The following is a 12984-nucleotide window of genomic DNA, read 5'->3' on the forward strand; positions in this document are numbered from 1 at the left end:
GGTAAAGGTTAGATTTAATGATTTAAAGCAGGAAGTTAAATTAAGTTATGTTGTTTTTTTATTATAAGTACTCTTGATCTTTAAAAATATCATGCTTAATTCCAATGTTACAATCGAAGTAATTAAGTAAATGCCAACATGATAAATTTAATATGCATTGTTATTACCGGGTCTTATTAAATCTTTCAAGATATTTTATAGTTAATAAGTACCTGCATATAATGATTATAATCAAGCTTGTTTCTCAGCGGAGAGTAGAGATATCATCACAGATTTTCAATTGCAACGATCCTCTCATTGTTGCTTGCCTACTTTAAAACTATAATAAACAAGCTGTAAAAAAAAGTCTTATAGACTTATTTAAACTGTAAATATGTATATACCTATGTACCTACTATAAATATGCTTCTACGAAGCTCTTGTATACATACTCATGGTCTAATAAAACATGGTCTTCTATTCCCAGAGTGACACGGGCCTACGTCACAATAACATTGCCACTTTATTTTAACATAACATGTTACATGGGTACATTATACCTATGGTTAATAAGTTAAAATATTTCTTTATAATTTTATAATTTTCATTTATATGTATTTTATCTTAAATTTTACAATAACACGTCATTTTTAATTATTCGTTAGCAATATCTTCCGATTCACGAAAGAAATTTCAGACGTTCGGGTAATTCTGTTTACATTACTGGCAACACAGGATAGCGCTGTCACATTTGACAATTGGGATCTAGATAACTTCATGCCCTGACCGTCATCCTTGTCGAACGCGTGTTAATTGTTATTTCCTTCTCGCTCAGTGTCAGCAGTCGCAGTGTTTTCCAAACTTTTCACGTCGTAAGCTTGGTAATTAATGTGTAACTGTGAATTCGTTTTTCAAACGTTTGTCTTGTATAGATAAATAAAGTTTAATTTAATACATTAGATTTGTTTTATTTTACTATGTTTCTACATGAAGAACTTAAAATTAATGCCGTTAAAATAATTTTCACCGTTGGTTAAAATTCTCCCACATTTTAAAGTTTGAGAACCTGTAAACAGCATGATGACGCAGGCCCGTGTCAGTTAGGTCATACGCGAATCTCGGAATAGAGTACCAGGCGGAGTATATTATTATACCATGTACATACTGTACTCCCGATAATTTAGTCAAATACCCACGCCTGCTCAGCTTAGAAAAAAATATCTCAATCATGACATTATCAAGTCAGCAACCTGTTTGTTAAACTTATCGAGCGATAATAGGTTTTATGTGTACGGACGTAAAAACTTCCCTATTATTACAGATCATTGTAGGTATACTATTGATATTCGTGAGATATTAATTAGTTGATGTCCGCTAGAAGACTAGTTAAAAAAGATAATAGAAAAACTATTAATTAGACGTATTTGTGTACGACTACATGTCCACCAAATGATTGATTAAGTTTTAAAGTTCGTTCAAAACTTAAATGTATTAAATTAAGAGTCCTCAGCCAGCTCGGCCGAATTTCACCATCTCATACAAACGGAGTTTCGTTCTCATTTTAAAACTACGTGATGGTTTGTAATCAAACTTTCCACATACAATGACATGAGGTATATCTAGTCCTGTAATTAGTTTATATAGTCCCAGTTTATAAACAAACGAAATAGAGCAAATACAAGTTTTGTATGAAAAATTTATTTTCACTGTATTTTTTTTATTTTGGTATCTGAAGCTACATACACGAATTACAGGACTAGATATACCTTATCCTATTGTAAGTACGAAGTTTCAGAGCAATCTAGCTAGTCGTTTTAAAATGAGAGCGTAACTACGTTTGTACGGAGAACCGAGCTTGCTGGGAATCCCCAGCATTCTCCTCCCCCCTCTTAAGCTTACTAAAAACTATAGGTAAGGTAGGTAACATTTGCATCAATTGCGAAACGTACCTAAATACATACCTACATCTTATAAAACAACATGTCACAATATACATATCTTTATTACTTAGCCTACCAGGCGTCTTTAGGTACACTTAAACTCCATTTAAAATGTTATACTATTATACTTAAAACGTTGAGGGCCGTCGGGCCGGTTAGTAAAATTAGTAACTACATAACTGCAACATACATTTGACTGCATAATTATGTAAAACATGAACGCATCTATACAAACATATTTTAATATACGAGTAAAATATCAAACAGTAAAAACTGTTTAAGATTAACTAACCTTTAGAGCACGAGCACAATTTTGCTTAAGTAGGTACAAATTGTTCTTACAATACTCCTACATACGTACAATAATTTACAAATGAACTCACATTCTTTAAGCATTACCGTTCTACGCATAACAAAGGGCCTTACCTTAAACGCAACCAGTTTACCTCTGAGAAGGTTAATCGTTGCACTTAATACTCGTTCTTCATACCAATGTGATATAAGCAACCTCGGTTATATTTAAGTTTATTCTTCCGGTAACTGATAGTGGATAGTGGATTGGCAATGCACTTCCGACACGGCTCTTGATAGATCTGTGTCAATGACTGTGCCGCGCCACTTGAATGTAAAGGTCAATATATCGTATAATCGGGCCACAAGTTTAACATAAAAATGTTTTTTCTTGCCACTGCAAATTGCTATCTTAGCGAGGCTACTGTGGCAATGACAATTTTAATGATAAAAATGACAACTTCACTTCGCATACCAACTTGTAGTGAATTGGGCGTTATATTTCGAGCTTTATTAAGTATTATTTTAGGTACTTAACTTGTTTGACACTGCAAATGGTGCAGTAAGTACCCAACTTTATGAATACGATGTATTTGACCATGAAATATTTAAGTTTTTGTACCTATTCCACATACAACTTTGAGTGTATGATATATATAGGTATATTAATTGTTTACTTCAAAAGTATTTCTAACAGCTATGCGTTTCTTATTTTTATTGCGCTAATAATAATACTTGTGGTTACAAACAAATGGTGTTATTAAATAAAAATGCTGTAATTATAATGGTCACGGGTATTAAAGGCGTAGTTAACGAGCCACATCCGTTTCCCGAAGACAGTGTTGCAACTGCAGAACTGCACGTTGCATTCCATTGCAGGGTGGGGAGTTCACCTCACCTCATTCTCACCTGATCACTTGATCTCAATCGACGAGAAAGCGAATTTAAGATCTATTCAATCCATATTCACGTGACGCTTGTAATTAAATTAAACTATAGTGAGCTTTTTATACTCTGCTTATCGAACTCAATTGCTTGCAGTTCAATACTGTTTATATCAGCAGATAATTAGTGTTGACTCATTTATTGATTAAACGCTTTGTAGGTATTTAAAAAAAATAACTTTGACTTTTCCGGTTTCAATAAGAAACATCTTGTATGTACTAGGTCCAGGCTAGGCTAATGTTAGAGGTTATAAGTATTATATAATATTTAACGTTGCTAGCTATAGTAAATATTATATCACCGATGCAACCAACATTTGGTTAGAAATATAAACGCAATAAATATTTATGAACTATCCCGATTGTTCCAATAATCTATAAAATTTATCAAGATGGTGCACGTTTATTTAATAACACTAATGTTAACGCAATAATAATGTCGAACTAATGGCAACTCTTAGGTACCTACCTAAGTAAGTAGGTACCTACCTAGTACCTACTACTATTTTAAGCCCCGTTTAGACGCTTCCAGAACTTGCATGCGGTTTTCTTTTCATTGCGATATTTGATCGATCGACTGAATTCATTGTACTCTGAAGTTAGAGTCTGTTCGGAAAGAGAGGATTCGTGGAATGCATTGGGCCCCATACATTCCACGAACCTTCTCTTTCCGCACAGACTAACAATGTATCGCAACCGAGCTTTGCTCGGAAAACATATAGTACCTAAAAGCTCAAAAATGCACGTTTTTCCAGAGATAAGACCTAGCGAGATCGATTTTTCGCCCCCGAAAACCCCCATAGAGCAAAAATCATCGAAATCGTTAGAGCCGTTTCCGAGATCCCCGAAATAGATAGGTATATAAATAAATGAATAAAGGATTTACAAGAATTGCTCGTTTAAAGGTATAAGACTAAACGAGCGACATTGTACACACACGTACGTACACTGTGTACCTACCTATTTACACATATAAATCTTCAATGTAAAAACGCGATCTTACAATTCTGCGGGCGACCGTAAACCAGACAAAAGTAATATGAAGATGCAATCCAGGTCAAGTCCATGTGTGACAGATAAGCAATTAACATATTTAAGATAACAGATAATAAGTATAGTAGAAAATGATCTTGCTTACTCTTGCTCTACTAAATAAGTCATTAGATCTAAGATAAAGCTCGACACTGTACAGACTTACGTAAATAAGGCCTTCTAGACAGGCCTCAGGGTTGCTAATACCTAGTGAAATAATGAAGCAATCAGTAACTGCACTTGTTATGTCTAATGCACTGACGTGTCGCTTGTACCTTGTAAACAGTTATTATAATTTATAAACACATTTCAGTCCTTATTCCTATAAATATTTTGTCACGGAACATAGCAAATTCATAGGCTTTCGTTTACTTTCAACTTTCCCTATCGCTCGTACCTAACAAGCTAAACCTCAGAATTCTCTTATTCATCCGGAATTTTTAGCAGTAGAAAACATACATTACACATATTATAAATAACTTTGTAACTTTAAAATAACATACTTTTGATAGATGAACCTAAAGTGGAATTCAATAAAAATTGCGAATAATATACCTAAACACACCAATTTACCTTCACTTCATTACTTCGCAATCTCGCACTTTTTAAGGACAACTATTATCAACAGTTTTTGAAGTTAAAGATCAATTTTTATTAATAATATATGTTATTTATTAATATTTAGTGAAAATAACCTTTGTAAAAATTTTAGTTTATATATGTGAAGTGATTGATAACAAAATCAGTAAAAAAAATTGTTTAAGTACATTAAACTCCACTTTACCTGAACTACGATTGGAAATAACTTAAGACGTTCACTGCGGGACGAGGTCGAAAACCCCCATGAAAAGTATATATGCTTAAACGAGTAACACCACAAATTGCCGCACCGAAGGTGTTGATGTTTCACTTTAGCAATTCTTGCATATTTGTATCAACCTCACATATTCCACTGTTCTTTTGTACTTGCCAGTTGCCAGCGGCCGGTTTTTAGCCACCACGGTATTTTATCGTTCAATCCTTTCACAAACTACTCCAGCTCAAAGTATTTTTCTATTATTTGCAGGCTGGGTGAGCGATGAAGGGGTGGTTCGACGCGTTCCGCGAGGAAGGCGGGCCGACCCTGTACGCGTACCACAACCGGACGGCGGTGGCGGCTGATGTGCCGGCGCTGGCGCTGGTCATCGCTGCGCTCACGCTCTACATCGCTTTCCTCGCTATTTTTCCCGGCATCAGGAAAGAGGTAACTTTTTAACCATAGAGCTGTTTCATTGTGGTATAAGAATTGGCGGGCCAACGCTATACGAACACCTACCATAACTGGTGGAACGCGTAGAGGTACTTGATGGTGGCCGACGTCCGACATCATAAGACTTCGGTACTTAAACCACACAATTTTCGAATTCCTAATAGTCTATAGTATACTTAGTCTATGGTAACTAAACACTATACCACATAACTATGTAAAAGATAGAATGAGACTGGTTGAATTTAAATCAGAAAGACTCACCACTTTATTGCTCTGCTCACTCTTTAATTGTTCATAAGATTCCGGACCCAGGTAGGTAATTGGAAGAAACCACTGAAATCAGGTCTACATAGATTTGTCATCTTCTCTCATTTTTCACTTCTCACTCTTTCTGCTCGTATTGACACACTTTTAAACATTACAAATTAACAGAAAAAATTACACAGCACAGCCTCGTTAAACATCCCGTTTATTCCGTCGCTGCCCGTTTCAAGAACCATTTTTTGACACTGACGTGCCAGATGTATGGGATGACCAGATGTACATGACAGAAAGAAACTATTTGTATAATATCACATTCAGCCAGGTATTATGGCATTTATCATAAAGTTTATTCAATGCAGTTTGGTTATTTATTGCCGATTTTAAGTTCCGGGTATTGTGTACTCAATTTTTTGAGCTGGGTTGGAATCTTCGAGCAACACCGGCTTCCGACACATCGGAAGGGAGGGGCCCAAGCGATATCTCACCGTACAAATCTTTCTGCCATTTTTCGCGGGGGGAAAGGTGCACACAGTCGCACTTCTCACACACTTAAATACAAAATCCAATCTGTAATGACGACACAAATACATAGAAAATGACACACGTCAAAGACAAATCTTGCAAACCTCGATCTCTTTTTGTGTACGGACGAGTGACAAGTGTCACAACACGCACACTAACACATTTTCGTTGAAATATGTTATTGTATTCTGAGAGATGAGAAGTCGGATTTGTCGCTCGACCGATCCGCAATTTGTACTGAGCGAGCAAAATCGATAAATCCAACAATTACATGAGACTAAAATATAATAATTGTGTTTGAATGTAATTAAACGTATGCTATGTAAAAAAAATATTACATGTGAAATGTAACACTTTATTTTTGTAAATTTGATGGCCCCGACCTCTTTTTATAACAAAAAACCGAGCAAACAGGCATTTTTGTGCAGCAGTGTTCACGCGCGCGTCTGGACTCGGTCTAGTGAAAAATCCGAGTGCAACTAGTTTTATTACCCGCGCTAGATTAGATTGACGCGCTAATCTTGTACCTCGGCAGAGGGGAAATAGTGCGAATGCCGCCTCCCTTCCGTGTTGCTCGAAGGTTGGAATGGTTCCTTTCTTTTGATTCCCCGCCCGATTCGATTAATCTCAAGAACCGTAATAAGTAGATATTATTTAGTTGAAATTTTCTCTCTCGTAGGAAAATAAAACATTGTAATATTTTATTATGGTACCAAACCTTTGTGGCACGAGTCCGACTTGGATTCGGATTTACTTAAATAAATACACATTCGATTTTATTCCGAATAGATAATTTTAGAATACACTTTTTTCGTTTCAGAGGTTTTCCACATTCACCATCGTTACGCTTAGTCTCTTCGTTGGAACTGTTATACTAGGTGAGTCCATAGTTTAAACTAGATCGTACTGTGGGAGAATATATTTAGGAATGTGATTTATCTTACAAAACTAGTTGGGTGTGCCATTACAGAATATAATGTCTGTGCAGAGGTGGACGTTTAGCGCAATCAAATTAAGGTTTGTAGCTATACCAATAATTTTATAATTATTACATTGCAAATGTATTTACGTAATACGTTTTCGTATACCTACATATTTTATAAAATTGAAGGTAACTTAATTTGGTTTTTCCGGTCCTTATTAAAGAGACTTCAATATCACTTTTAACCCACGATAGTTTTTTAATTGACTACAACAAAAAAAGCTTAACCAACCCTTGCGGGTTATGGATAGGCTATCAATCGAATCAATTATATGGCCCAGGCGGAAGAAACTACTTTTTTTTAACTAAGTGCCTGAACGCCCACTTCTCATAATACTTATATTTTAAATGGAAAATATCCTGAGTCGATAAAAAAACTGTAATTAGTAATTCGTAGAAGCTTTTCAAATTGTTTTCAATCTCAAGTAATTGTGTAAGCCACTGGTTGTTGATTAGTATTAAAACCTATCTCAGTGGCCCTGATGGAAGTAATCTATACCAGTCCCCAAACAGTCATTACCTACGTAAAAGGATTTGTAAATCTGAATCACGTGCTGAGAGGCGAAGCGGATATACCTAGAACATTGGCATTTCGGGCTTATAAATAGCTTAGCATTAAGTATTGCACGCCCGCTCTTAGACCACTTTTAACCTATATGAAGTACTGAAGTAATTAACCGTTATTTAGAGACTACAGATACCACGGCATAATTAAAGAGCGCGCCGACGGATACCTATGGACAATGGGCATCCGTGCTCATTCAATACTATATATAGAAATCATTTTTACACAATTAAATGTATACTGGCCATAGCTATGCCATGCCCCTTCGATTATTTAATTAGTAATATAGCTTAGAGGGTAATACATATATTAACAAAATGAACATGTAAAAAACAACAGTACCGGCCTTAATTTACGATAGAGTACTCCAATACATTCTACGACTCTTTCCGCACAGACTCTACCTTTCTGTAATTTATGTATATCAAAATTGTACAATGCAATAGTTATTTAAATAAACATAACTAATAAAATAAAGCTATAATTTGATCACAAAACAAAAACCAGCTGATCAGTCGTGACTCAGAATAGTGTGCTGCAATCTAGACATTTGATATACGAGTTTATTACCTACCTATAATTTTCTAAATTATAAGACTACCTACTTCAGTAGCTTTGAAATAAATCAAGTTGGTTATAAATGGATCGTAGTGGCCAAAATACTTTTGGTTGAAAATACCGTCAACTTTACCTACTATGCCTAACATTGTCTGGCTTTAAGTTACATTTGCTAGTTTGGTGCGGCCTGCAAAAGGGTTAAATAAACGGGATTACGAGTACTAATAATGAGAAAATGGTCTCGCCATCGTCTCGTCTTTGCTCGTTTGTCTAATTTAGACATGATATTTTTGTACTTTCTTCCCAGCTTTCTTGCAATCAAAATTGTACCTCTTTATAGTAAACATAGGCATACTATGTGATTTTTACTTATGTTATGTCGTCAGGTGACAACCAAAACTCACTAATTGCCACCTAAATTCATAGCCATAGTGAACTATATTAGTACAAAAATAAAATAAGGTCGATTTTTGTTTAGTTTTTTTTTTAGTATTTTAATTAGTGAGTTTGAGTTGTCATCTGACGATGTGTTTTTTGATTTTTAGTATGTACAGTCAGCTGCAGAGAAAAAGTACTCTCTCTGTATAGAAGTTTGTATGCAAAAATGCTGTACATACGTTGATACCGTATTAAACGATTTGAACTGAATTGAATTGTCTCAACTTTAGGAGACCGCAAAGACAAAATGGAACCTATAGATTTTTCACATAGCATGGGTACGGTGACAGCTGTCATCTCAATACATATTTTGCCTATTTGCATTTTAATGCTATAAATAGTAGAGAGATGAGTAGACGACAAATATCATCCCGCCCAAGCTATGTAAAAGTTATTATAAATCTGGATTATTTCGCCTTTGTGTAGGACTGTAGGTACCTACTAAACAGATAGACTAGGTACCTACTTTAGGTTTCTAAGCGCCACTTGCACCATTCCACTAAACGCCACTTGCACCAACCGAGTAACCCGGGGTTAACTAGTTAACCCAGTGTCAAATTGTACTGGTAACTCCAGGTTTAACCGGCTAATCCTGGGCTAGTGAATGGTGCAAGTGGCCCTAAATAATATTATCCGGTTTATAAGGATTTATTTATTAACAGTATTTAAGATTAAAATTATGAGTCACACAAACATTTTATATTTTGTTTGTCCGAAAGAACGACAGACGCAAATTAAAATGAGAACGGATGTCCTGTGTTGTGTCTGGAGGTTAAATACAACTTTAGTAGCACAATATGCAGATATGTTGCTTAAGATGGGGGTCGTTTTTTGCTGATAATATATAAAAACATATTTTAATTGAAATGCGAAGGTGTAGCATAATTGTGAAATAAAATTATTTTCCAGTGTGCAAACACGGGTCGTCGTGGCACGTTGGAGGCGCCCGGGTGGCGCGCGCTGCGTACCGCGCCTACTCTGCTGAACGCCTGGACTGCTGGCTGGCTGGCCACGTAGGGCTCGGACACGTCAACGTCACACTTACCGGCGAGTAATTCTGTCATATATCTTAGTATTACAAATAGACGTTTCGGCATGTGGAGCAACCGGGATAGCGGAACAACTTCCTCGTGCGCCTGGACTGCTGGATGACCGACCATTTAGAGCTCGGACATGTCAACGTCACACTTACCGGCGAGTTATTCTGGGATACGAGTGTTACTGCTGGATAGCTGGCTGGATGGCATATATATGTCATCCAGCATAGTTATCTATAGTACATATACAGGGCGTTCCACGACTTTGCCACATGGAGGGGAAGTACTTTAAATACAGGAAATTCTACTCATTCTTGATTTCCTTCTTTTTTTTTTCAATACGAACTGCGTTCAAAGTATTTTAAAGAATCTCCTGTCTGAACCGGGAATCGAACCCGCTAAATGAGATAATGGAAAAAAATATGTATATGTCAGTTCAGTTTACATCATCCCTCACTTTATCTATTCCTATCTCATATAAGGCTATATTACAGCGCTATCCTGGGGTAACACCTCCGTCGGAGACCCTGGCGTGGATTACAACGAGCAGTTCCGATGGGAGGACGCGGGCGGCGTGCAGGAGTGGTACAGAGAGGGCCTGGAGCGGGGTTTGCCGTACCCTGTGCTGAGTGTGGCTGAACACTTCGCGGTGCAACACGAGGGCTTCGAGTGGGGAGCCAAGTACCGCGCCGCGGGATATACCACCTCGACCTTGCTATGGTATGTTATGTCGGGCTAATTTGGTTTAGATTCCATTGCTGTTCTATTTTGTACGAATCATAACCAAGGTTCAGTTAAATGCATCAACGTATTATTTCCTGCCCCTTATCGATAAAATATCAAAGTTCTTTACGTAGCATTTACTATCCTATGATCCCCGCACTCTTACGCTTTTTTACTACCTATTTTTTACTACATTGTCAAAGCTAACATCTTGTCTGTGTAAATACCTAAAATAATTTTAAAAACTTCTAAAATCTGCCTGAAAATCCTTAAGGCCATGTTTAGAACAACTTAACATGGCGCAGTCGGTAGGATACGAACCTACTCTCCCAAACGAGATCTGATCACATACATTGTTAATTCCAGGGCAGCACTCGCGCTATGGCTACTAATGAACCTACTGCTCGTGGTGGTACCTCGCTACGGCGCGTACGCAATGGCAACGCTGGGTGTGACGTTGTGCGCGGCGGCCGGCGGCTACTGGGCGTCACTGCCTCATGTACCTTTAGTGGTGCGGCTGGACGGATCCACATTGCTGTTCTCGCTAGGCTGGTGCTTCTGGCTGGTGCTCATCTCAGGTAAACTGATTTAAATTGCTAGCGAGCTAAAGTATCATGGCAATGGCATTCAGACAAGGGCTTGAAATTTTCGCTGAATTGAGTCGTCGACGGATTTGCTTTATAGACCGCCTCTGTTTCATTAGCGCTTGATCTTCTTACTAGTGAATAAAGTTGGCGAGTTCTCGCACTGTTAATTATGATACCCGGAGACACGAAAAAAAACCTTTCTTCCTCTTGTATCGTCAGGACGTTTATGTATATAGTATCGCGTCGTGTTTCCGTTGTATAACTATTTGTTTAATGAGCTCTGTAATGTAGTTGTACTTTGATTTCATTTTAAAAATATTTGTGTTATCTTATTTCAGGGTGCATCTGCCTCGTAGTGGGCCTGCTGATCGCAGCAGTGGACCTGGTGTGGCCGCACCGGTTCTCCACAGTGTTAGAAGTAGACTACGACACGCCGTATGACAGACACGTGCTCATTGTCGATAGCCGACAGCGAGCAAGGCCACAAACACAGCAATCCTTGCCGTCTAGAATACTTAGGTACTTTAGGCTTTCTATAGATTTTAAAAGTCAAATATAATAGAAATAGCATTTCAGGATTTTCAAATGTCTCATGCATTTGCGTACTGGTTCTTTCGTACAATATATTTTTGGGGCGCTTTTTTCTATTAGGGTTACATAATAATATAGGTAAAATTTCTAAAACATAAAAGGCTTGGCGTCAGTGTTGGCCGAAAGTTAATGCGAATTGAAAATGTTAGCCATTAACCATTCTAAATCGAACCTTAAACCGTAACGGATGATTACGGTTTAAGGTTCAATTTATAATGGTTAATGGCCAGCATTTTCAATTCGCATTAACTTTCGGCCAACACTGCTTGGCGTAGGTTTTAGATTTACAACAGCTGGAAGAAATAATTTGATTACCATCATTTGAGAATCTTAACATTTTTTTTTAATAATAACAATGAATATTTTTTTCTTTTCTCTAAATTTACAGGAGATTATCATCAAAAACTAGAGAAACGGAGGGCCAAGTTTCTATGGCGGTTGTGAACGAGAATGGTCGGGACAACCCCGCCTTTCACCACGAGCATCGCAAACCAAACTCGCCCTGGAGGTATCCTCTCTTCAGGAGGCAGATCGACAGGTGAGGATTTTTGTTGAAAGTAAAAATAAATCGGCCCATCCAATACAAGAAAAAACCAATTATTGAAAATGAACCATGAAACGAAAAACGTTCGACCCACTTAGCCGATATTGAACTTTTCCAATTTATCCTTGTACGGTTAGGTACTTGGGTAGGTAGCACTAGGTACATAAAGATCTTAACAGCCAACGTTCCAAAAAGATGTTTGTGAACTTAACAGTGAATTTGTCTTTACGGTCGAGTACACAAACATCTATGATCTATACAGCCAACGATCCAAAATGTATTTACACTATCTGAGTTTTAGCTGGTATAGTTAAGATACTGAATTGTATATTATATTATAAGGTGTAGGTCTTATTAATTGCTTTATTGATAAAAACAAAGAAAAAAATAAACAAATAAATAAATAAACAGAGGGCTGGCCACTATTTCGCTCAGCGTATTAGTATCGCCATACAGCGGGGAAATATGGCCAGCCTTCTGGGCACCTTGCCCGTTGACGGCGATCTGGGCCAAATTTTTTATCTGTAGATTTTTAAGTTTTACTATGTTTGTTTATTTCTTTCTTTGATTTTATAAGGTGTAGTGATTGTTTTCTGTGTGTTTTAGAGCGGACAGTGCATCTAGTATAGGATCCAGTATTAATGGCCACAGCACGGCAATCAAGCTGTCTCCACTAGCGGGGAGTCCTCCGAATCCACCTTTAGCTATCCCAGCACACAGGTAAGGATTGTATGTATA

At 37.2% G+C, this 12984-nt stretch overlaps 1 protein-coding gene across 1 annotated transcript in view; it reads left to right on the top strand.

Annotated features, from left to right (window-relative positions):
* Window positions 1-12984, top strand: part of LOC134796103 (dual oxidase maturation factor 2) — an 88574-nt gene that overhangs the window by 73741 nt on the left and 1849 nt on the right. Inside the window, exons 3-10 of the mRNA XM_063768059.1 lie at window positions 5253-5429; window positions 7042-7099; window positions 9674-9811; window positions 10296-10521; window positions 10891-11102; window positions 11450-11630; window positions 12091-12240; window positions 12853-12966. Of these exons, the coding sequence (XP_063624129.1) occupies window positions 5265-5429; window positions 7042-7099; window positions 9674-9811; window positions 10296-10521; window positions 10891-11102; window positions 11450-11630; window positions 12091-12240; window positions 12853-12966 (1244 nt within the window). The 5' untranslated portion in view covers window positions 5253-5264. The remainder of the gene's footprint in view (window positions 1-5252; window positions 5430-7041; window positions 7100-9673; window positions 9812-10295; window positions 10522-10890; window positions 11103-11449; window positions 11631-12090; window positions 12241-12852; window positions 12967-12984) is intronic.

This window comes from Cydia splendana, chromosome 13, assembly GCF_910591565.1.
Source record: "Cydia splendana chromosome 13, ilCydSple1.2, whole genome shotgun sequence".
NCBI classification, from domain to species: domain Eukaryota; kingdom Metazoa; phylum Arthropoda; class Insecta; order Lepidoptera; family Tortricidae; genus Cydia; species Cydia splendana.